The sequence below is a fragment of the Paralichthys olivaceus genome, chromosome 9, assembly GCF_024713975.1.
Source record: "Paralichthys olivaceus isolate ysfri-2021 chromosome 9, ASM2471397v2, whole genome shotgun sequence".
NCBI classification, from domain to species: domain Eukaryota; kingdom Metazoa; phylum Chordata; class Actinopteri; order Pleuronectiformes; family Paralichthyidae; genus Paralichthys; species Paralichthys olivaceus.
Genome location: NC_091101.1, coordinates 8,762,659 through 8,788,456, shown reverse-complemented (window position 1 = coordinate 8,788,456; position 25,798 = coordinate 8,762,659). Strand labels below are relative to the sequence as shown.

The following is a 25,798-nucleotide window of genomic DNA, read 5'->3' as shown; positions in this document are numbered from 1 at the left end:
TGCAAAACAATACAGTTCGAAAAAAGAGATGGGGTCTGAAAACTTTCTTGTGTAACCATACAAAGCTTACTCTGCATCCAAAAAATAATCCAAAAACCTGTTTTCATTTTTTGGAAGAAATAAGATTTTTTGTCCATTAGCTCCATTAGCTAACAGCATGTTATCACAAGCTTGCGGCATTTGGGCAACAGGACCACAGCAACACTGCCTGTTGGATTCAATCAATAGTCCCTTTGTGGTCAGCAGTCCCATGCTGGGTCCATGTGGAGGCAGACTGAAACATAAAATGTCTCAGATGCCTTTTTGATGGATACAGGGAAGCCATGTGGGACAAGGCAGTGAAAATAGTATTTTTCTTTTTACTGTATTTGTTACACCTATTTTATGTTGGATATTTCTGGGCCCATATTTGTCAAGTATTTCTGAATCACTGGAACAGAAAGTCAGACCAGAAGTGAAATATCCACTGAATACGACTTTAGTTATTCATGAAATTTCCAATTTATAAAAGTATTCAGAAGCAAATTGGAGGTTCTCCTGTGAGAGTGAATGAAACAATTTTGCGACAGTGAACCGTAAAATAAAATTAATGATGTGTTGCAGATTTAGTTCACTGGTTTCTGATATAAAGTCAACACATTCAAAAATCTCAGATGCTGATACAATGCAGATACAATGTGATGTAGAATAAAACTTAATTAAATACAGAACATTGAGTCATTTGTAAGACAAACAAGTTGTGCACAGGTACAGACTGACAGTATATTTTAAAATGACGCAAATTAACCACTACATTTCATCTTAAATGACTGACACCAGCTGCATGTTGTTCAGCCAGAAAGTCTGTTTGTTCGCTATCATAAGCTCTATTAAATGTGAACGTGCCTTGGCTGCAATGAGAATTCAGACAGTGCTCTGGCATCGCTGTTGGTCTGTTCTCATGATCCAGGCACGTCTATCTGCCACACACACTCACACACACTTCATTTGGCTATAACATCAAGGACCACACATGCACAACCAATATACATTGAAGTTTATTTTTAATCTTGTAGAGAGGCAGGGGGGTTATTGAATATGCATGGTGTCGGACCTCTGAGATGCATTAAAATTACAGTCATTACATCCCAAATTAACTCTGTTGTTTCCGTGTTCAGTTAAGGGCAAAATAAAAGAACTTTATGTTCCTCTTTGGAGCATTTAATCCAGAAAAATCACAGGACTTTCAAATCAGGCTGATATCTTTGGAAAAAGCTTGAGATTATTTTGAATCAAAGATTCTCTATTCTGTGTTTCCTTCACTTCTTGAATGTGTGGACATGTTTTACTTATCGTTGTCCTTATGTTGAAGGTCAAAAATGCTCTGCAGCTCGTCTTAAGTCTTAGAGGACATACAGAATAAGACATTCTCTTCGTCTTGGAGGTTGATGAGACTGCTCCCAAGCCTGAAACAAGAGGAACAAATTTGTATTGCTCTGACAGTTTTTAGCCAGTTAAGGACTGATTTCCTACTCTGACATAATGGAATAGTTGACGATTGCAACTGGCCCGTCTGCCTGCTAGTACCATCCAACCTCTGCAGCTCATCCAGAATGCAGCAGCTCGTCTGGTCTTCAGCCAACCTAAGTTCACTCACACCACTCCTCCGCTCCCTTCACTGGTTACTAGCGACTGCCCGCATCTGTTTTCCAAACACTAGTACTTGCGTACCGTGCTACGAACGGATCGCACCCAGTCTACATCAAGTACATGGTTAAATCTTACACCCCAGCCTGTCCACTCTGCTCTGCATCTGCCAATCAGCTTGCTGCTCCCTCACTGCGAGGGACAGCTAGCAACTCAACAAAATCACGATTATTAGATGCCCTGGCTCCTAAATGGTGGAACGAGCTCCCCATTGACATCTGGACAGCAGAAAGTCTGCCCATCTTCCGCCGCAGGCTAAAGACACATCTCTTCCGACTACACCTTGGTTAAAAAGATGATGATCTAATAAACCATCGGCAACTCTCGTGTTTATATAACTAGTTAGTTGCACTTACATGTACCACTTTGGAGTTTGGCTTTTCTGAAGCTAATTGTACCTACAAGATTCCTGCTGTTCTAGGTTTTAATTTGAGGTTTGAATGCACTTATTGTACGTCACTTTGGATAAAAGCGTAAGCTAAATTATATGTAATGTAATAATGAATATATAAAAACTCAAATTATGAAAGATTTTAAAGTCCCCCCTCGGTGAAAATCAACACAATAGCATAGGTCATGGTCATGAACTGAGAGGGAGTTACATTATACTTTAGTTACATTTAAGCCATTTTGGGGCCATAAGTGGAGTTTTGTCAAGACAAACCTTTTGATTATGTAATTTTTAGGGGGTGTAACAAGCTGCTGGAATTAAACTTTAAGGGAGAAGTTCACCATTTTAGGAAATACATATATTTATCGGCTTGCTAAGAATCAAGTGAGAAGATTGATTCCACTCTCATGTCCGTATGTTAAATATGAAGCTACTGCCAGGAGTCAGCTAACTTAACACACTGACTGCAAACAGCTGGCCTGGCTCTCTCCAAAGGTAACAATAAATCTCCCTAATTAACACTTAATCTATTGTTTTTACACCATGGTGTTTCTAGTGATTAAAAAAAACAAGATGTGTGTTAATTATTGACCTTTAAAGGTTCTATACAGACACGAGGGTGAAATCAATCAGTTCATCTAACTCACGAAATCCAATAAGCATGTTTCTCAAAGCTCCAAGCTGTTCCTTTAAGACCAAAAATTCAGTCAGTTAAAATATATAATGACTTTAACTAAGCTCACTGCAAATCAACCTTCCATAATAAAGGAACATTAAAGTTGGTGAAAAGAAGGATCTAAATAAAATATTCCAACAATGTATGCATCATTTGAGAGAGTTAAAAGTCATCATCATTCTTGGAAGAAGTCGGAGTAATTTAATGTTGTAAAGATAAATCTCAATAAAATGCACATTCAAGCCAAACGAGAAATGCTCTCACACACTGGAGATACATGCTTGAGATACAGTTTGTTTTTCTTAAAATTAAAAAAGGCATCTAAGATATCATCTATTATTATGTGTGTTGTTGTTGAAGACTGGTGGATAAACACAGTTAAATACAGTGTCGTCATTTTACTTTAATTTCAATTTTAATATGAGTAATCTGTTTTTTCAGCTCAGGTATTTATGAAATGCCGTCATTATCTTTTTCTCTGGAGAGATTAGACGGAACAAAGGATGCTGCTGAACATCATCCTCGCAGGAACAATGATGTCCTCCAGCATTTTATTTATGTGTTTGACGTCTTGTTTTTTTTTTTTAACACTCCACAGGTGTCGACCAATGGGGAGATTTCTGTTATCTCTGGAGCCCCCACGGATTGTGACTGTAAGATAGACCCCAACTGTGACTGCTTCTCCGGTGGGTGACCAAGCAGGACACACACACACACACACACACACACACACACACACATTAACCTTACCCATGACCTCAGAAATGTTTCATTAAGAACAGGCTTTGGTTTAAGGCTTTAGATCAGTGTTTATGCTGGAAAAGAAAAAAAAAGTGTGTGTGTACGCACACATTTGTTTTGTGAGTTCAGGATTAAGCGATGTGAGAGTGTAAAATTATGGCTAATAAGATTAAACACATGTAACTGCACTTAAAAATGACTTCCGATCATAACACCCTTGGCCTGGTTCTCATGTGTATTTGAAGGAAACAAAAACAGGGACATTTTAAAAGCTTTACATGCATAGAAATTGTCACTGCGTTTGATATTAAGTGATTAAATCTTGCTGCGTGTGTGTCCCTGCTGGCCAGTGATTTTATTTACAGAGCTAGAGCAGAACTTTCTCTCTCTTGTCTGTCTCCTGCACCGTTTCCTCCTCCGTTCAATGTCTGAATAATTTAAGTCAGATGGAGATGTAATCTCTAAACAGGGCTGTTTTGACTCTCCTTGAAAAATAATTAAAAAAAGATTTTGGAGAGTGACGTTTCCATAAATTATGACAGGAAATGACCATCTTGAATGTCACAATGGAAAAGTAAGTGAGCTTGACTTTGTGAATGGATGCGTGGTGGGTTTGCAGAAAGTGCTTGTGTATGGGGAGGGGGGGTATATTTGTATTCATAGTGAGGCTCCTTCTTCGCAAAAAATTGTAGCTAAATTTCAGCTCGAAAGAAACCGTTCAAGTCCATTCAAATAACAGCTGGCAAAAGAAAGAGCTCTCGTCTGGCCGATGAAGGTTTAAACTGGCTGGTGTATCATGGAAGGGCACCTGAAGTGTAATAAAGTGAACAAATAAGCAGATGTTCTTTTGACAGTTAGGCCATGCCTTCATTGTAAGTGTCAGAGGAGGTGATTTTTATCATTTAATTCTGCTCATAAAAATCAGTCTCTTTTTCTATTCAAAATGGTGCAAAGTGTCGCTTGTATGCAACAAACCAATGGGCTGTAACCATCCCTTTTTCTTGGGTTGTACTTTGCATATTTTCAATCATGTCTTGCTGTTAACAGATGATTACTCTCTTCAGAGGCTTTCCGTTTCCATCCCTTCACCATAAACACTCACACAGTGTCTTTGAACATGCGTACATATGTGGATGTGAGCACACACCCGCAAATACAAACAGACATGAGCACACACACACACACACACACACACAGACAGACATAATGTGCATGCTGTCAGGAGATAGACTGCCACCCTGCTGTCTGCACAGACCCATCAGAGGCCCCAGGCCTACTGCTGACAGCATCTAAAGGGCTTCACCCGGCTATTATCCCGCTGTGTTACCAAAGACATCTGAATGCATTCAGTCACCCACCACCACTGTCTGATAAGACTGAGGTCACTATCAAGGTGGTCATATCCACTCCATTGGGAAGCTACAGTATCACAACAAGTCAGAGTTCTGGGCTAAACTGATAAACGCTGCAACACTGTGGGATCTTCATATTTTGTAAAAGCTTGTGTTCACTCGTTGCGACTTCTTCCCTCTTCTAAAGAATAATTTGTATGTCTCAGTGGGTTTTTTAACTCAGGGTCTCTTCACTTATGCTATTTTGTTGATAAAGGGTTTGTCCTCATTGAAATAATGTCTTCTCATGTCTTATCAGGAGATGGAGGCTATGCCCGTGACGCTCGTCTCAAAGCCCCCTCCTCTCTGGCTGTGGCCCCCAACGGAACCCTTTATATTGCTGATCTGGGAAACATCCGGATCAGAGCCGTCAGCCCCAACCAGCCTCAGCCCAGCCCAGCCGGACTGGTGGAGATCAGCTCCCCACTGGACCAGGAGCTCTATCTCTTCAGTCAGGTACACAGTGCAGCTGAGCTCTGTCTTTTAAATGTATATTTCTATGTAAAACATCAACTTGTTATATCAGTTATAGGGTCAGAATGAAGAAATTATCCTTCTGTCACATTACACATTAATTTACATTCATTCATGCATTTCATGAGTTCAGACTCAGTCTGAGTTACTAAAATTTACATATTACTCATTTAAAATAGGTTGAGTCGGAGAAACTGATTCTCAAGTGGTTGTAGTTACTAAATATCCACATCTTGATATTGAACTGTAACAGAGGTTAATGTGGGATGTGCTCAATACATCATGTAACCTGGGATAATTCGGAATTACATCTCACAAAAATGACACATAGCTAAGATATTCTTTACCATATTAGCAGATACCATTAAAATATAAATGTTACTGTTTTTAGCAATTTGTTTTACGGTTATGACCTATTTCCTTTGAAAGAATCAGAATGAGTATAAGAGATAAACTGTTTTCGAAATTGGGTGTGGATATTTTTCGTTGGTCTTTCACTTTTGAAGAACGCAGGAATAGATCGTCCAGGTCAGACGCGTCAAAACCAACAGGAACGTTTCCATAACATTCTGGCGAGTTGTGATGTCTGGGTAGAGCACGCAGGAGGCAGGACATCAAGTGTTTATCCTGCACTGGGAATCATGTGTTTTTGTTCACTGCATACCAACTCCAATGTCTGTCTTACTCACCAACAGCTCTCGAATCTCATTGTTTTTCCAAGTAAAAATCCTCGTTTGTGTCTTCAACGTGTATGGCACAGTTTTTTTCATCCTGAGATATTTGTATTCTTCCAGTTTTGCATCCGTCACGTTAGAAAGATCATCAACACGCCCACTCGCCTGCTGTGAATTTTCCTGCTGTATTCTCACTCGGGGACAACTCAGACATTGTCCGACCATTTTGTTTGGGGCTGGTCAGAGATGTTCAAGGAAATGTCGGCAGCAGCTGACTCAGACATTTATGTTCTCATATACAGCCCATCTGGAAAATATCCGGAGTTCAGTGCATGTCTGAAAGTAGCTTTACTGCAGCAGGGTTAAAGTGTAATGTAATAGTGTTTTAATTTGTTTATTTATGTGTTTATGAGCATAGAAAGGGAATATAAGGCTTGTGTTGTACCATATGTGTGGGAAAGACTTTGAAGCTAAAACCACAAGTCTAAGTCAGATCTGTGTCAGCAGCTGCTGCAGTGACATGAAGATCCTAAAATGCTTTGGACAGGTACAATCAGGAGACTTTCATACAATGTGTAATTTGTCAAGCTCTGTGTCTCACGTTGTGCACAGACCAAAGTAGTAGCTCCACCAATGCCAAAGTATACCAGTGGTTACTGAGAACATAGGACTTCATACACAAACAGAATAATGGATTTATAAATGGCTGCTGCAACACAATCCTGACACTTTCTCTTCTTTTCCACGACAGAATGGCTCCCACATGTTCACCAAGCACCTGATCACTGGCCACTACCTGTACAACTTCTCTTACGGCACAGACGGTCTTCTGTCTGGGCTGATGTGTCGCAACGGCCACAGGCTCCAGGTGAGGAGAGACGCTCATGGAGTTCCTCTCTGGCTGGCGCTACCTAGCGGACAGGTGTACTGGCTGTCTCTTAGCAACAGTGGAACACTGAGGAAGGTGTCAGCCCAAGGCCATGACATCGCCCACATCACCTACCATGGCAACACGGGTCTCCTAGCAACCAAGAGTGATGAGAACAGTTGGACCACTGTTTATGAGTAAATTTAAAGTTTTCTTTTCTTCTCAGCTTATTGTGCTCTCTCATTACTTTGTTGCTTTGTCTCTTTCACTTTTTCTTTAATTCATGCTTCACTTTTTTCACTCTGAATGTTCACCTGGACATGTGGATGACATGTATGTGCATGTGTATAATGTGAAATAGAACTTGAGTAAGCGGTGTGACGTGTGAGTGCCATCTGGTGGTATTAAGTGCATCACCAAAGGCTGGTGAGACTTGTTTTATCCTTTTAGTTTTTGCTGACTGATTTACTGAAAGACGCTTCTGCAACACTTTGATCACATTTAGTATTGCACACGTAGTACACACACACACACAGACACACGTCTGTCTGAATTATTCACCACTACCAACCCAGTCTCTGAGTCAAATTCCACAGCTGGATAATTACACTTATAAATCATAGTTGACACTTACTCTGTGTTGTGGATGTTTGTGTGTGAGAGGGTGAAACAGAGCGATAGTGAGCATGGATGTGTGTGTGTGTGAGTTTGTTTGGCGATGAGTGACAGTTATCTGTGTGTGCCTTCGCTTGTATATCACCTTCTTTGTGTTTATTCTCTAAGGTACAACAGCGAGGGCCGTGTGACCAACATCACCCTCCCCACGGGTGACGTTAGCGGTTTCCACGGCAACCTGGAGCGCTGGTCTCGGGTGGAGGCTGAGGCATCTAACCACGAGAACTTCATCACCAGCACCAACCTGTCTGCCAGTGATACCATCTACACCTTCAGACAAGGTACAGCATCATGGTTTCTTGTTGTTGTTCCCCTCATCATTAGGCAGGGCTATTCATGGGTTGACATAAAGGAAAATATTATGCCTCACATCAATGCCTCGCCATGTCCCCAACTACTTACCACAAACATGTTGCAAGACGGTTTATGACTCATCTGGGGGGGACTGAACAACAGCCTACACACACACACACACACAGATGTATAAAGATGGCAGATTGTAAGGTTATAGCGATATTTAAACATTTATGACAGACAAACCGCAATAACGTGGCTGTTATTCTGCTCAGGTCAGACAATATGACCTGTGCTTTTCTTATTCCTCTTCATCGGCTGCACTTAAACGTCTACTTGCGGGAGACTCGCACCTTTGCAAAACAGATTTATTGATTTCTATAAATAATTCACACATGGATCCGATATGACCTCTTAACATAACCAGAATAATGGGCAGTGAAACAAAAGTGCTCTTTATGTTTTTTTATTTACGAAAGAAGCAACGGATCAGACGGAGCCTTGTGAAATGTCTTAACGACCACGGGAGAAGAAAAAAAATGGAAAAGAGGGCAGAGATGAGAGGAAGAGAAAATGAGAGTGGAGTGGAGAAGCCGCTCGTGGGAGCAGTTTCTTCTCATGTCATCCCTTTAATTGCTTTCTAGCCCTTGTCACAATGACAGGACTGCAGGGAGAGAAAAGCTGCCCCAACACACATAAATACATGTGCACACATGCCGGCGTGTGCAGAGTGCTACAGTATGACAGAGCTGCTAGGGATGAGTTGAAATGACCCCCTATTTTAGAATAGCCCCCCCCCCCCCCCTTTCTTTACTTCCATCACTGTTTCTTTTCTTGCCTCTGGGGCAACAATAACCACATGTATAGAAAGAGGTTTTATGATTGTGCAGGGAACACAAGTTACTATCCAGTTTATTAGCTGTGTTAAGTTTTATGATTAAAATATAGTTTTATGACTATTTTGCCTTCTTAATTGTTTCAAATATGATGGAAACTCATTGGCATGTGTAATCTCTCGTTCAGAGTGATATAGAAATGAATGGTTTCTGAGAAACCTTTGCAATGTGTAAAAATCTGTCAGGGCCACACACCCCTCCCTTACCTCTGCTTTTCTCTCTTTCTTTATATCTCTCTCTCATCCTCTCTTTATTGCTGTCTGTCCATCTGTTTCTGGCTTTCTTTGTCACCCTCGACCGCTTTTAAATTAAATTAATTTGTAAAAATATTTGCTAAGATATAATAACAGGTACAGTGTATTCATTGCATTTGTGTATTCTGTTGTTATTCTCATTGATTTGTCTCAAGGCTGTTTTTTTGCAAGACAGTGACTGATGTCTTTTCACACTTTTTTTATGTGTCGCTTACTTGCATGCTTGTTTGTATGTGTGGTTTTGTGTGTGTGTGATCGACTTTAAGACCACGCTCAGAGTTCATACAGAGTCAGCGCCGATGGGTCCTTTCTGGTGTCGCTGGCAAGTGGGATGGAGCTGTCTCTCAGCACAGAGCCCCTTCTCCCGGGAGTCGTCGGGGGAGGACTCAGTCCAACAGCCAGTCGCTGTAACATTAGCCTGCCAGGAGACCACGCCCCCAGTCTGATCGAGTGGAGGCAGAGGAAGGAGCAGAGCAAGACCAACTATAGCACTTATGAACGCAGGCTCAGGGTAAAATACAACAACATATTCTGAAGCCTATGCACATAATATATTGAAAATCCAGATCTCCAAACTGAGAACGACATGAATAACACAATGCATTAACAGAATACACAGTGGAACGAGTAAAAACACCAACACTAACATAATATCGTGGAAACCTGTGTGTGAATAGGTCAAATTCCATCACGGCAACCACCTCCTTAAAAGTATGCAGGGTGTGGAATCTGACTTTTAAACACTGCAAATAAAATAAATGTCATTTCAAATTGCAATGTGCTCACATCTATTCAGTGATTTTTCCTCCTTCTTTCTTTTCTTTTTTTTTTGAGGCAAACCGTGGAGCAGTTTGAACAGCACTACAGCCTGTTCTTACACAACACATTCGATGTTTGGGTTGATTAATGATGTCGCCGTTAGCTGTACTTTCCACAAATCACACACTGTCTGCAACACCTCTCCTCTTTTTCCACTGCACAGAGAGTGCACAGCACAAACAGAATACTTCATAAGAATGGGACATTTTATCTGATGTCTGCTAATTATATGCAATTCCCAAGCCTCTGCAATTTATTGTTATTATGCAGACCTGGTTCGCTCTAAATGTCACAATTAATTTATCTAAACTAATGAAATATCTGCTTGTCTCTTCATGCCGCTTCATTTATATTTGCATGTCTGTGGCCTTATAGAATTGATGGTGATTACAGAGTGGCCACACACAGGCTGACATTTCACTGTTTTCATTTGCAGGCACACAACAGAAACCTGCTGTCCATAGACTATGATCAGAACACTAGAGTGGGGAAGATCTACGATGACCACAGGAAGTTCACCCTCCACATCCAGTATGATCCGCTGGGCCGACCCGTGGTGTGGTCCCCCAGCAGCAAATACACCGAAGTGAACATCAGCTACTCAGGTGGAGGACTGCTGTCAGCCATCCACCGCGGAGAGTGGTCTGAGCGGCTGGAGTACGAGAATGAGAGGGTGATCTCCAGAGCGTGGGTCAACGGCAAGATCTGGAGCTACACATACGCAGACAGAGTAAGAGCTGTTCAGTCAGAAAACATGTTCAGGGGGTGATGTGGTACACAGGTTATCAGTGTATCTTAAACCACTTTCAGACATACACCGAACTCTGGTTGATGTCCGAGTGAGATGTGTGTGAGAATACAGCAGGAGATTCTCCACGGGATTCAGTGCGAGCGAGTGGGCGTGTTGATTACGGACACAAAAAAATTTAGAAAATGAAAAAGTAATGCAATACATGTAGAAGACACACTGACAATGAGATCCCAGAGCATTTGGTGATAAGAGCCGATGCCTTTGTGGAGGTGCTGTAAACAAAAACATGTAAACTCCGCAACGGAATTTACCTCGCCTGAACGCTACAGGGATTTTTCTATTGTTGTTTTGAACGTGTCGAGGTGGATAATCTCCTGCTGTGTTTTTCACATGTGATAGGCATCCTCTAGAGAGAGACATTCATTGTAGATACATCCTCCAGAGTTCATGTCTGAAAGTGGTCATTGGGTTTTGTGATGGCCTCATTACATTTGTTTTGTCTAATTTTCACACCTCTGCTCTTCCTCTGTTTGCTGCTTCTCATGGTTTCGCAATCACGTGAAACCAAAAGTAACACTCACACACAAAGTGTGACAGTATAAACTTGAAAGCACATTAAAAAGGTTCACAGTGTTTTACTTTCAACCTTATTATTTGTATTTTTCTTTCCTTTGAGGCATCAAATGGTTTCTATTCATTTGAAACAAATGCAAATCATTCTGCAGACTGAGGTTCTTGTCTGTGGTTCAAGTTTCTTTTGTGAAGGTCAGTTATTGTACAGACTAAACCTGCACTTATAAACTGCACAGCTCTGAGAGCAGTGAGAGCAGACAAGTTATGTATTCTGATGGAGTGAAGTTTCAAGGCTGTGCAGTTGGAGTTTCAAATTGCTGAAAATTTTCCAGCAAACACTCATTATGCTTTTAAAAAGGCTTCAGAAAAATACAGTCACAGTGCCTGTGATTTTTAGTAAATGAGCTCAAACTCACAAAGAGCAGTATGTTCATTTAAGTGTGTGACAAAGTCGGAAGCTACCAGAGGTTATAATTTCCGTACTTGAATTAATTGAAATATTTAATGAAATGATATTAAGTCTGAAATATACTTAGTATGAGGTTGTGATAAAAAGACAAAACTTTAAATGAGCTTATATTACAGAACCATCCGGAAATGAATTATACCTGCATGTATTATGAAAAAATGAATTAATTATAACAGAACTGTATTTTTGCACAAAAGTGTCATCACTTCAGACTGCTCCAGTAGCCACAGTGCTGCAGACTCATATTTTCAAAGCTTGTCTGAAAAGCTGTGAAGACCCCAAGCTGAAACCAAGGTTGCTTGTTCTGGCCTGTTCCGGTGATGAAAAGCTTTTCACAGAAGGACATTGAAATACAGAAATACACCAAACAGAGAAAGAAGAAGCTTCTCAAACTGCACTTGTTAACTCCACTGTGCATCTGTCTGTCTTCTTTCAGTCTATTATGCTACTCCTACATAGCCAACGGCGCTATGTCTTTGAATACGACCAAACGGACCGTCTGGTCGCCGTCACAATGCCTAGCATGGTGAAACACACCATGCAGTCGCTCCTGTCTGTCGGTTACTACAGGAATATTTACATGCCTCCCGACAGCCAGGCCTCCTTCATGCAGGACTACACCCTGGATGGGCGACTGATGAGAATCCAGTACTTGGGAACAGGACGTAGTGTCATCTACAGGTATGACACACACATCACTGAAACATTAATTGCTGTCAGTTTTATCAGTTAAGGTCAGGAGCCAATGCAGCGTGGAAGAGTTGACATTGCAGACACCACTGGTTTGATTCTGGTGAAGCTAGAAGCTATTACACATGTTGGCACAATCGTCATGCATATCAAAACATAACATTGATTGGCTTAATGAAGGTGCTTAAATGAAAGGCTAATCTCACAAACCGTAAAAGCCCCGTTAGCCCGAGTGTAGCCGACACCAGAACGTGCCAGGCACACCCAGCTGTCCTTGCAAATTGCACTGATTGGAGTAATGGGGGACACGGAGTAAAGGTCAAATTTTTTATCATCACACTATGTCAGATGCCGCCGATCTGATTTTGATGAAAGCTTGAAGACGGATTCTGGCGGCGTTCTGGCATTTAACATTTTTTAACACTCATTGGCTTGACGGGGACACTATAATAAACGACCCATTTTCAAGAAAGGCCATAACTGCCACGGCTGCCGCTCTAAATTTGATAAAATGTTTGAAAGGTGATGCAACTTGTTTCTTAACAGCCCACAGTGTCTTTGTTTTATTCATGAGGTATAGCATGTTTACTGATACTGCCGTTCAAATGCGTTATTCTGTGCATTTCACCCTTTTTAGTAAAAACATTTGACACAGCTAATTTATCCTCTATTCATTTAATTGTTCTGTTTACATTTTACTTTGTTTTTTTAAGGTATACACCAGCAGCACGGCTCTCGGAGGTGGTTTATGACTCCACCCTGGTGACCTTCACTTATGACGAGGCCTCTGGCACTGTCAAGACCATTCATCTCACCCACAACGGCTTCATTAGCTCCATACGATACAGACAGACAGGTATACACACGTGCACTCATGCCACAAACACTCATGGGATCAAGAGCCACACATTTAAATTATTTACAATGTTCAATGACTCATCTGTAAATGGATAATTTAAAAGCATCTATCTGAGCATGAGATTGTCTTATGGTCAGAACTCAAAGCATCTTTGCTGCCCCACGACTGCACATTCATACATCTTGAGACAGATTTTTTGTGCAGTGTCAATCTCACTAGTCTGGCTTTGAGTCAGCCTTCATCAGTTAGAAGTGTGATACAAGTAGTGCATGTACAAGTGAAAGAGAATGTGGTCAACCACAGCAGTATGTATGAGACCACCCTTCGCCTCCTCACAGCGCTCTCTCCTCCACACCTCCTCAACCAGGCAGCCTGATCAAACTAAAAAAGCAACGGATTTTAGATTTTTGCCTATATGGTTGATGAGGTGTGGGTATTTGTGTTGCATGCCTACATATGACCACTCCTCTGCCTCTATGTTTGCACTCCTACGTGTCTGTGTCTGAAAGAAAATAAATTATCAACTCAAAAACGTGACAGTTTTTCACTTTTGATACAGAAAATAGGTCGGAAACATTGCTGTTTATAAGTTATAGTATTACCCAGTAAGAAGATGATCATCCATTGGTCTCTGTTGCCAACATCATTAAAACATTTCAACAATTATTTCTACTTACAGTCTTTCTCTAGACTGGGCTGCTGGTTGACTTCATGTGGCTTTGTGATTGGCTCACCCTCATCAGGTGGCACTAATCTGTGAGGCACGGCTGTGTGTGTGTGTGTGTGTGTGTGTGTGTGTGTGTGTGTGTGTGTGTGTGTGTGTGTGTGTGTGTGTGTGTGTGTGTGTGTGTGTGCATCGCATTGCCCTCGCTGTGAATAGATTCTCACCTTCCTTTAACTGATCTTATTTCATCAGAACAACCTGAGCCTTGAAGAGAGAAGAGATAGCGGTAATTGTCTCTTGAGATGAGGCAAGAAAAAAAGTGGGGACCAAGAACAGTAGAGAGTCAGGAATATAGAGAGGTAGAAGAGGAACAGAAAAAGAAAAGGGAAATATGACAGCTTGGGGAAGAGACAGCCAGAGAAGCGAGACGAACAGACTGCGAGTTCCCCAGGGCTGCGGGAGAATCCCATCTCACTCTGCTTTTGCCATTTTACCATTAGCGCAGGTTTTAGAATCAACATTCCACGGAAAATAAAAATAGAAAATGTTACGCTGATCCAGCTTTCTACAGTGTCCAAAGCTCAACACTTAGTCATTTTAACTGCAGTCATAGTCAACGCAAATAGCACCGTAATGGTGTTTCATTAGCAGGCTTTTTTCCAAATGGACCATGAGCTGTAGTAGCGAGCAGCAAAGGTGATGAATGGTGTTGTTAATGTTGATGTTCTGACATTAAGAAGCACATTGGCCCATCATGGCTATTGTCTTTAGATTTCATTATGTCTCCATATTAAAGGTCACCATTGGAAATGCCATAGAGGTGTGGGGATAGTTAAGATTGAATGGATCGCACTGCGTGTGTCTGTGTTAATGATGTTGAATTAGTCCTTGATTTGAATTAATTAGGCAGGCTTGTATGGGTAGCGCCAAGTGCCAACTGTGAGTGCTGTGTGTGCATGTGCATTACGTGTGCAGTCCACACATGCTAATGTGTGTAATCCAATCTCAAATATCGCTGGATTTCTCTCTCTCTGATTGTTCTGCGTAGGTCCCTTGACGAGTCGGCAGATCTTCCGCTTCAGCGAGGAGGGTTTGGTGAACGCCAGGTTTGACTACAGCTACAACAACTTCAGAGTGACGAGCATGCAGGCAGTCATTAATGAGACACCGCTGCCGATAGATCTGTACCGCTACGTCGACGTATCAGGACGGGTCGAGCAGTTTGGAAAGTTTAGCGTCATTTTCTATGACCTCAACCAGGTATGTCAAGTACTCATTCTTAAGTCTGGTATTTAATCTTTGTGGCTTTTATGTTTTCCTCACAGAACTCAGCAATCTTGTTTCAAACCACAACAAGCAGTCTTCTGCGGTTTGATGAACACACTCTACACTAACTTTATTAGGTGTCAGTGTTGCATTTGGTGCCCCCCATGTCCAAAAAAACACTGCCTAAAATACAGCAAAATACTGCAATACTCCATATTGTAGAATACTGCGCAAAAACTTCCAGATATAATGATGCATGAAGCATATCAGTCTGATTTTAGGTGTATGTTTGGGTGCATGTCTAAGCTGTGTTGTCTTTTGCATCAAGGTGATCACCACTCATCTGATGAAGCACACCAAAGTATTTAACTCCTACGGCCAAGTGGTAGAGGTCCAGTATGAGATCCTTAAATCCATCGCCTACTGGATGACCATCCAGTACGACTCTGCAGGGCGCACCACCACCTGTGACATTAGGGTTGGCGTGGACAGCAATGTCACTCGCTACACATACGAGTACGATGCCGACAGCCAGCTGCAGAGCGCCGCAGTCAACGAGCGGCCTCAGTGGCGCTATAGCTACGACCTCAATGGGAACATCAACCTACTCAGCCATGGGACCAGTGCTAGGTAAATCATTATCATATTATTATCCTATTTTTGCAAATGCCGGTCAGTCAACTCACCACTTTGGTCCAATAGCTCATTACCTGTTATATATATTGCTGTTAACTTTTCCATTATTATTGGAAGCATGTTAGTGTGTTTCTATATCAATTTTAGATAAGAGCACAATTGCATTTCATACGTGTTTGGTCTAATTCCAGACTAACTCCGCTACGGTACGACCAGAGAGACCGCATCACACACCTTGGCGAGTTGCAGTATAGCGTAGACGACGATGGCTTCCTCCGCCAGCGAGCGAATGACCTCTTCGACTACAACTCCAACGGCCTGCTGACCCGTGTCTTCAACCGAATGACTGAGCACACCGTGTGGTACCGGTATGACGGGCTGGGTCGGCGTGTGGCCACCAAGAGCAGCAAGGGCGATCAGCTGCAGTTCTTTTATGCTGACCTGTCACACCCCACCAGGGTCAGCCACTTGTACAACCACAGCAGCAATCTGATCACGTCGCTGTACTACGACCTCCAGGGCCATCTCATTGCCATGGAGCTGAGCAGCGGCGAGGAGTACTACGTCGCCTGCGACAGTGTCGGGAGTCCGAGGGCAGTTTTCTCTAGCAAGGGGCGACTGGTCAAAGAGATCCTCTACACTCCCTATGGAGAGGTCTATCAGGACACCAACCCGGACTTCCAGCTTGTTATTGGTTTCCATGGAGGCTTGTATGATCCTCTCACACGACTGGTTCATTTGGGCAGGCGGGATTACGACACGCTGGCTGGCCGATGGACTTCACCGAATCATGAACTGTGGGGCGAGCTGAGCAGGGAGCCAAAGCCGTTTAACTTGTACGCCTTCAAAAATAACTGTCCAGTCGGGAGGGTGGAGGAGGTGACGCAGTTTACTACAGGTGAGCTTCACACGTGCACACATGCACGCAAACACTCATTCACTAACCATCACAACACAGAATCTTCAGACCTGGTATTAACATCTGTCCTGACATATCCAATCATAAGATGTCACTGTACCACAATCAAATAGGTCTGTTCACACCTCCTATTGAAAATCCTTTGACCACTTACGATCAGATCGCACATCCCCTGCTCTTGCAAATAATCACTTACGTCTTTTATGTTTACGAAGACCAAATTATGTTGTTTTTACCCAGTATGAGTTTGTATATGTGTAGAATGACACTAACACAGTGTGCCAACATGGCGCAAGCGAGCCAGAGGTAGATAGAGAGAGGGGTCAGGAGGGGCTGAATGAATCTCCTTCAGCTCTGCTATGAAGAAAGCCAATTTCAGGAAAGTATCAGTCATTTTGTTTTGGTCAGTGTTGACATTGCATCAATCCGCATATGTGCACTGAAGCGTAAAAATATGATTAATTGTAAAAAAAATGTTGAAAACTGTGAAACTGTTGACGGTCAGATGACGTCAGCTGAGCAGGCGGCCCGGCGCATTTGTGTTCACTCAGCGAAGAATGTGGCCACATGTGTCCCAGAATGTGGTCTGAGTGATTGGATCTCTGGACGCATTTGAGTGCTTTCACACAGTTAGCGCTGACCACATGTGATGGGATCACTCTGGACGGATGTTAACACCAGGGTCTCAAGCTGACACACAGTAGTTGCTGCACTACAGCTCTCAGTCAGATGCAGGCAGGTTTTTCACTCAGCTGCACCTACTCCCACACAAACACACCTCCACAAGCAACATCTGCCATAGTGAACGAGTGCACACAGCCCACAGCTAACCACAGGTAAGCTAGAGAGAAAAGATGTGACAGAAAGCACAGACAACACAAAGGACAGGCATGTCTGTGATCATCTTGTTTTCTAACACAGGCTTGTTATGTTTTGTTCCGTCTGTCTGTCAAGAACATTCCGTTTCCCCGAGAGACAAAATAGAAACTCAGGCAAAGCTAGGGAAAGAGGAGTCAGAGGATGAATATAGGAGGTTGGCAGGGGCTTGTGTCCTTCTGGTTAATGGAACATTCATTTGGCCCGTCACGTTTTTCTGCACCATGATTGTTTATTACAGAAAGAACCTGTGTGTGAGGGAAAATCCAGCCGATCTGTCTCTGCTGCATATTTTGCCATATTGTTTGATTTCCTGTACAAGGTGTTGTTTTTCTGGCCTTATGATTTTCTGTTTGCTTCACAGTATGGACACAATATTCTAACATTTCCCCTTTGTGCAATTTTCTGTGTGTGTGTGTGCGTGTGCATCCAGACATTGGTAGCTGGCTGCAGCTCTTTGGGTTCCAGCTTCATAATGTTGTCCCAGGCTTCCCAAAGCCTGAGGTGGGCAGGATGGAACAAACGTATGAACTAATGAAGACCCAGACTAAGACCCAGGACTGGGACACCAGCAAGGTGACTTTTATTTATAATACTAAAACAACTGCAGTGACAAGAAAGACATTCTACACGCTGTATACTAGATTTTTTAGTTTTCCCCTGGTTTAAGCCACATGTTAAAAACATTTTTAGTGCCTTCATTATTATCTTTTCTCTTTCAGTGGAATATTTAAATACATTTATATTTTATTGACTCATTTTGAAAATGTGGGTTTACACTTACCTACTATAATTCTGATAAATGATTTTAATATACAACACTTTTGAGTAGTTTTGACTTTATGAAGTCTCATAAAATAAATGATCAATAAATACTAAACATTTTGAGAAAAAAGGAGAATATATATATATATATATATATATATATTGTTTTTAAATGTGATATTGTAATATATATAACATACTGTTTCATATATATATATATATATATATATATATATATGATGAAATAGTATTTCTCAGGAATTAGTGGAGATTCCATAATTTTAAGTTATCTCACAAATTGTTGTTTCAGTTATATATTTTACACCATTTATTCATATAACTGCTTCTTACTAGTACTAATTTATTTAATTTTCAAGTCTTCATGTGGGGCAGTCATCTTTCACACAGCTTTAAGACGCTGATGTGATTGTGACTCTAGTGGTCAATTCTTATGTGTAATGAAAACAATGCATTAAAGATGAGAATGTTTTTAATATCAATATTAGCTGTGAAATGTTTGGTCATTTAACAAAAAACTAAATTGGTTTTAATTAACATGAATATTTCTGTTTTTTACTTTAATTTTGAATAAAGTAAGTGTTCCAGCCTCTCAATTGTTAAGATTAGCTACTTTTACTTTTTTATCCACTTTGTAAAGTTGAATATCTATTTTTACTTCAAACTTCAAAAAGCTGTCAGATAAATTCATAAAAAAAAAAGTGGTTCTGGTTGAGGCAAAAAAATAGTACAAAATGGGAAATGTATGTAAAGTCAATCAAGTTGATCTAATTGTCTGCTGTAAAAACTGTGTCATACCTGGGAGTGTTACTTTACTTACCAGTCCATATAACTGTAATATGTTTTAAGAACCACTGTATGTGTGTATTTGTTGTTGTCAGGTGGTGTTGGGGATCCAGTGTGAGATGCGGAGGCAGCTGCGGAGCTTCATTTCTCTGGACAGGTTACCTCTGGTCTCTGAGCCTGTGGGCTCCACCTGCCACAGACCGACACGTCCTCCTCCCTTCGGTTCCAGACCCTCGCTTCTCGGCCCCAGCATCCGTTTTGCCGTCTCCCACGGCCGGGTCAGCGCTGAAGTCATCGGCGTAGCCAGCGAGGACAGCCGCAGAGTGGCAGCCATTTTAAACGGCGCTGTGCACCTGAGCGGGCTGAGCTTCACTGTGCATGGCTGCGACACCCACCACTTCCTCCAGACACGGCCAATAGAAGAAGACCTCGCCCCAGGCTTGGGCGTCGGGGGTCGCGTCCTAGAGAATGGTGTGAATGTGAGCGTGTCTCAAATGAGCGCCACAGTGAACGGCAGGACTCGACGCTTCGCTGATATCACTCTCCAGCAGGGGGCACTGTGCCTGTGTGTGCGCTATGGCGGGAACGAGGAGGAGGAGAGGGCGCGGGTGAGGGAGGAGGCGAGGAAGAGGGCGGTGGAGGGGGCGTGGGAGAAGGAGAGGAAGCGGGTGGATTCAGGGGATGTGGGGAGCCGGGCTTGGAGCGAGGCGGAGAAGCAGCAGCTGTTGTCCGGCGGACGCGTTCAGGGCTACGACGGCTACTACTCCCTGCCTATAGAGCAACAGCCGGAGCTGTCCGACTGCCCCTCCAACATCCACTTTATGACACTAAGCGAGGTGGGGGGCAGGTAACAGAGACACAGGAGCAGCCCCCCGCCCCACCAAAGACTGCCCGTTTCTACTCTACTCTGATTTGTTCTACTGTTTCTATTCTGTATCAAAAAAAGAGAGAAGACGACGACAAAGAAGAACAAGAAGAGAGCTTGGGGGAAAAGTGATTTCCAAATGCCTTTAATTGTGACAAAATGATGGTATTTTATTATTATTGTCCAGTTTCTCCAATTTCTAACAGTGGCACAAGCAGTGTGGTTTGGCTGTGGCTTTGCTTTTTGTATCCCAACTGGCCTGGGACTGACTGACTCGCTGACGGACTCGACTGTCATTCGCTGTTTCACTGTTCACTGTTCAAACTCACTGAACTGTAGAGATGAAGACTTTGTAGGATTGCCAGTGAATAATCCTTTTCATGACTCGAAACCAAGAGCTCACCGGTTGCCATTTGAGTTCCTACATGGTTTACCTCGGAAATACTGTCGTTTACATATTGTGTAAGAGAGGCCTTGTCGACTCTGACACTCCCCTTTAGAGAAGGAAACCTGGCGGGTTTTCCACCTCTGGTGTGCTCCAACAGTAGTTTGTATGAGTGTGTATACTAAAATCAAGAATGTACATAGCCAGTGCTTTCACACTGAAAAAAAGTGCTCAACTGGAAATTCTGTTGTTCATAAGTAAGTGTCGGTATTGTTAATCAATAGGAAAACAGTTACATTTTTTGCAAAGAATTATAAATGGCTATAGTAAATATTCTCGCTGAAAAATCTGACTTTATTGGGTTACAATGCTGATTAAAGTAATTATGTGTGAATTACCAGATCGTTCCCTGGGATTTCATAGCCATTGGTTGCTTATTATTTCTCTCCCCTGACTGCTTGAGCTCCCTCTCTCTTTCTCTTTTTCACACACGTCTTCTTCTTCTGTCTTCACGCCTTTCCTCCACACATTTGTTGTGGACTCTTTGTTCTTGTTTCTAGGAGTTTGTAACTTTTCAAATCTGTGCCGTCATTATCACCCATCATTATGGCTCAAACTGAGATATGCATGAGGAAGCTGCGTCTGTCAAAGAAGAAGAAGAAGAGGAAGAAGAGGAGGGAGGAAAAAGAAGCACAGAGGAAGGGAAAAAGAAATGTGACAGCTGAGGCTCAGTGAGTGGGTGGTGAGTGCAGAAGGGGCAGGACCTGGAGTTGGCTGTGCCGTTCTCTGCAGCTTGTCTCCTCTCATTAGGAAATGCCAATCAGACTACATGTGAACCACTTCCAAGACTCTCCCCACCAAAAAGTTAAAGAAGAAAGTAAAGAAGTTTGTTTTTATTTATTTTTTTATTTTTTTAAATCTCGCTACCACTAATCCTCCTCCCTGTCCGTCTGCCTATCCCCCCACTCGCCTCCCCCTCCCACCGTCACTCCGCGCCATCTGCCCACCATTAATTGTTTGTGTGTGTCTCTCCTGGGCTGCGGATGACAGAGCGGCACGATGCATATGTTCTGACTGCGAGCAGGTGATATACGTTTTCCTCTGCAGCGCTTTGCCGATCAGCTGCGATGTGCTTTCCCTTCTTAGACCATATGCTCCACTAGATACTGTCCAACCTCATCTCGGTGCTGAAAAGATGGAGGGTCCGGTTGCTAGGAGACCACTGCACTGAAGAATGGTCTGGGCTGAATGGATGCTTTCTCGCTCTCTCTCTTTTTTCTTCCTCCTGCTCTTTCTGTCTCTCTCGCTCACTTTTTTTACAAGAGCCAGTAATGTCGATCAAATGAATGACAGCCCCCCCACCCACCTCTCTAGGAGTCAGCACTCTCCTCATGGAAATCAGCACTTCAATATGTCAAATTGAATTTTTGTTCCACATTATATGTTTTATACGGAGGCTCGTGTGTGTGATTGTGTGAGTGTGTGTGTGCGTGACCCCATTTAAAAGAGTTTATTTCAACCAATATCATTTATTTTGTTTGCCATTCACAGAATTGAATTGCGTTAAGAATACAGAGCACAATATTTGTTGTCAGCTGGCGCACACAGTAATGGATATTAATGTTTGAGCAGCTGAATATTTTTACATCACATCCCTGAAAGTTATGAGACTCTCTCTGTGCCGCATATGCAAGAAAAAAAAGAGAGATTTGAAGAATACTAAGATCTGAGTCACTGCCTGAGACTAAATTATTAAAATAAACAGCTTAATTATAAAAATAGACCTTTACTTTAAGAGACAGTGATTAGAATGTAACAGTAGGCTTCATAAGAGTACAATGTTGTTTTAACAATTAGGTCACTGGTGAGAAAAGGCTTTCTGCGGTTCTGTCTTCTGGTTCCTGTTTTTCTGTCCCTTAGCAGTGTGTAGCTTTGGTGATGGTGGCTTCTGCCGGGGCTGCTGCTTTTGCTGCTGCGGCTGGCCGCTGCATGTCAGCGACAGGCCATTACCAGGCGTCTGTGCCCGTAGCTGAGCAGTGACGGGGTAGAGCAGGGGCATGGCAATTCCTTGCTCAGGCTTCTGGAAAGCGGCTATCAAGTTCCTGATTTGCCGAAAATATCGTTTCTGCACACCAGGAGTGGTCTGAAACACAAGAAGAAGCATTTACAAAAAGAAGAAAAGGCTGAAGAGAATTCAGCGTCTACATCTCAACATCAAAGCCCACAGGGGTAAATGAAGTGGACAGGACAGAAGCGGCTTGAAATGAGCTCCATTCAACTTATAGAAGACATGAAATGTGCAGAGACAGAAACACTGTGCAGAGGGATGGACCGAGAATCATTGCCATTATTTAGTCGTTCACACTGAGCTTGTATTCAAGACCTTAACAGGACACATCAATAAATAATATGATGCAAAAGAAAGATGCATGTACAATTGCTGTAAAAACGACTATAGACCCAGATGGAAAATATACTCGAGGGGTTTAAAAGCTAAATTCGGAAATATTCAGGATGCAGTTGCCTCTGAAAGCATTCACTCCCCTGGGCTTGTGTTTTTTTAAATATGTATATATTTATTGTTAGTCAACAAAAAGCCTTTATTTTAGGATTTCTGTGTGACACCTAAGAAGCTCATATCCCATCATCTCTCCAGCTTTACCTGTGACTGACTCAAACTTGAATATCACAAAGATCATTTTTAGAAATGATCTGCAGCTTTAAGCAAAAACAACAGCAAAAAAGAGGTTTGTCTTTTTTTATGTGACAGTTTTCTTCCTCTTTGTGGGAGTTTTTATATTATTTCTAATTGACGGCACCCATCAACTTATTTAATATTTCTAAAATGTGAAGTTTTACAGCTCTCTGAAGTTGTACATTTTGTCGAGTAAGGACTTTTTGTGTTTTCATTGTGTTCCATCAATCAGGCTGTATAAGAAATTGTGAGAATCGTGTTTGAATGCGTTTACAGAATGATTTAATCAGCCGAGATCACCTCCCACACAAGCACTTTGGATGTTTCCGTCTCTGGCCACAAGTGTTACCTCTGTTCCCGGGAATATTTCATTAAAGTGACTGATATTGCACATGAATAATGTAAAGCGTTATTGAGCTTGTAGTGAAATCTGTGTAAGTCTTCCTCCCCTCTATCTGTTGGCTCGATGCTGTCAGTAAAAATGAGCGTGGGGTAAAATGTAGTTACAACAGCATGTATCTTAGTTGTCAGAAAGAGCGACGCAGCCTTCAGATGTCTCCATACGTTCACGTCTCTGGGTGCTTGCCAGCCCTCAGTGCTCAATTACACATCCCATCAGAAATGCTGTCAAATGCACTTCTACGTTTTCCCATCTCTGGGAGTATATGCTGATGCTGTGGTGTCTTAAATTTGAGTTTGGGTTCGGGTGCATGGGGGGAGGACGTTATTGCCGAAGGAGGAAAAAAAAAGAAATGCAGCCATTTCTCAGTGCTGTCACTCAAGGGAAAGAACATGTTTGCTTCAAATTCACAGCTTGCTGAATTAAGCTGGCACCAGAACAACCTCTAGAACTAATAAAGAGCGAGCAGAGTGAGGCGGATGTGCAGCTGTTCGGCTGCTTCTAAAAGGTTTCAGGGTGTGAGAGGAGTCACAGCTGCTTTAAAGGCAAGAAATAAGATGGATTGTCTCACATCTGCAGCCCAGGAGCCTGCGTCGTCCTTATGGAGTCTGTATGTGTAGACGTATCCACTGGACCTGCATACACACACACACACACACACGCACACACACACACAGACACACACACCTTTGACCCTGAGTTCATCTTAAGTTAAAGAGTACACACAATGGTCCCTAACGTCCCCATTATTCCTACTGTGGAACTCAAAAACAGGCCAGCACACTTTCTTTTAGTCTCACTTAACACTCACTTAGTTTGTTTTTCCCTCTGTGCTTTTATTTTCTTTTAAATGTGAGAAGATCAATAATCTATGTGATAGCAGAAAATGAGTTGATGTGACTATTGAGGTTCCAGTAATTGCTTAAAAGAAATAGGAAGAAGCAGAGCTGTTGTGTTTTGTACTCACAGCACACACAGGCAGTAGACGCCCGGTACAGAATCACTGTTGCGCACCAGGTAGCTCCCGTCCCGGCCGTCCTGGGCCAGGCGCCTCTCGCCCTCCTCCTTGCCGATAGGTCCATGGTAGACAGACAGGTTCTCCATTACACCTCCACTCCAGATCTGCTTTCTTGGCTCCCAAGTACCAACACTTTCTCTCTCTCTCTTTCTCGTCTGCAGCTCCGTCACTGCAGGTGAAGCCTGTTTGTTGTCACTGTGCTGCAGACTGGGAGCTCAGGTACAAGGCCTCTCATTGGCTTCTTGATCTTTCACATGTCTGTGGTAGCCTGAGCTTTGATTTTCCACTTCGTCAACGTGGACTGACTGCAGCTCTGTCTAACCTCTAACCTTTACGACTGTGCTCGCTCCGTCTTCCTCTTCCTCTACACATGTCACATGTGGGTTTGTGAATCTCTCAGGAAATGCTTGTATTCTAAAGCTTTTTTTTTCAACAGGAAATAACTTCAAATATACAAACTGAATATCTCCACAATAGAAAGCACAAGGGAGGGATAAAGAAAGACAGCCCTTCTCACACAGGAAAATGTATTTTATGCTTATGCAGTGAATTATAATGTTTTCAGCTCAATTATCTTGAGACCTGTTTCTTTTCTTATCGCTTAACACAATCTTCGAAGAGAAGTTTGTTTCCATTGTCTGTTTACGATTGGTAAACGGTTGAGGAAGTTAGTCTCAAATTTGGTCTGTAGTTATTATGTAAATATCTGGCTGCTAAATGCACCACTAATTTCATCAGATAGTCACTGACTGTCTGTGAGCAGTTTGGTGCTGAGCACATGGTGTAGAGTTAAAACGGCACCATGAGTTCACATTTATTTTCACATTAATCAGAAGGTTTTTTTTGAAGGTTTTTGAAAACACTTCTGCACATCGTCTTACTTGCAGTGGCATATTTAATTGTGACGTTTCAGTGCTGGACCTTCATCTGACACATTATTTCCATGAAAGAGAGGCCTTCTGAAGTCAGGTGTGACTGTGGGTTTCTCACTAATCACAGTTCCCACGCTCAACGACTTTTTTCGTTTCAAACTTAAGTCAACTTTAGATTCCAAAATGTTCTATATATAATACTGAAATAATTGATACGTAACTGTAGATGTCAGATATTTTTAGTTGAATAAAAAGTACAAATAATAGTAAAGCATTTATCACATATAGTGAAATGTAGTGGGTTCAATACCCCAGGATTGTATTTAAGTGAAATACTTGGCTTTATGTACTTCATTATTTTCTTCACTCTAATGCTTTGATTTGATTTTAACCTTAACTCGATAATTTTGATTTACTTGTGTGTAAAACAAGAAAAAAAACATTATATATTA

At 42.1% G+C, this 25,798-nt stretch overlaps 2 protein-coding genes across 2 annotated transcripts in view; one reads left to right on the top strand and one right to left on the bottom strand.

The window, feature by feature from the left end:
* Window positions 1-20,758, top strand: part of tenm1 (teneurin transmembrane protein 1) — a 173,870-nt gene extending 153,112 nt beyond the window's left edge. The window contains exons 26-38 of the mRNA XM_069531343.1: window positions 3,352-3,439; window positions 5,145-5,341; window positions 6,785-7,098; window positions 7,685-7,857; window positions 9,287-9,531; window positions 10,276-10,569; window positions 12,069-12,313; window positions 13,036-13,178; window positions 14,894-15,105; window positions 15,440-15,741; window positions 15,939-16,645; window positions 17,976-18,118; window positions 19,207-20,758. Coding sequence (XP_069387444.1) covers window positions 3,352-3,439; window positions 5,145-5,341; window positions 6,785-7,098; window positions 7,685-7,857; window positions 9,287-9,531; window positions 10,276-10,569; window positions 12,069-12,313; window positions 13,036-13,178; window positions 14,894-15,105; window positions 15,440-15,741; window positions 15,939-16,645; window positions 17,976-18,118; window positions 19,207-19,962 — 3,819 coding nt within the window. The 3' untranslated portion in view covers window positions 19,963-20,758. The remainder of the gene's footprint in view (window positions 1-3,351; window positions 3,440-5,144; window positions 5,342-6,784; window positions 7,099-7,684; window positions 7,858-9,286; window positions 9,532-10,275; window positions 10,570-12,068; window positions 12,314-13,035; window positions 13,179-14,893; window positions 15,106-15,439; window positions 15,742-15,938; window positions 16,646-17,975; window positions 18,119-19,206) is intronic.
* A 1,112-nt stretch (window positions 20,759-21,870) lies between these two features.
* LOC109632431 (SH2 domain-containing protein 1A-like) lies at window positions 21,871-25,245 on the bottom strand. Its single transcript, XM_020091695.2, has 3 exons — window positions 24,424-25,245; window positions 24,028-24,091; window positions 21,871-22,504 (listed from the first exon to the last, which is right to left on the bottom strand). The coding sequence occupies exons 1-3, from the start codon at window positions 24,558-24,560 to the stop codon at window positions 22,220-22,222; spliced, it is 486 nt and encodes a 161-aa protein (XP_019947254.1). The 5' UTR covers window positions 24,561-25,245; the 3' UTR covers window positions 21,871-22,219.
* Between the last annotated feature and the right edge of the window lie 553 nt (window positions 25,246-25,798).

What these genes read in the sequence shown, in the direction of transcription:
- LOC109632431 (XM_020091695.2), bottom strand. Translation starts at nt 24,560, where the DNA reads ATGGAGAACCTGTCTGTCTACCATGGACCTATCGGCAAGGAGGAGGGC. An exon ending in GTCTACTGCCTGTGTGTGCT is followed by an intron (nt 24,092 to 24,423) that starts GTGAGTACAAAA and finishes GTGTGTATGCAG; the next exon opens with GTCCAGTGGATACGTCTACA. An exon ending in CAGGCTCCTGGGCTGCAGAT is followed by an intron (nt 22,505 to 24,027) that starts GTGAGACAATCC and finishes CTTGTGTTTCAG; the next exon opens with ACCACTCCTGGTGTGCAGAA.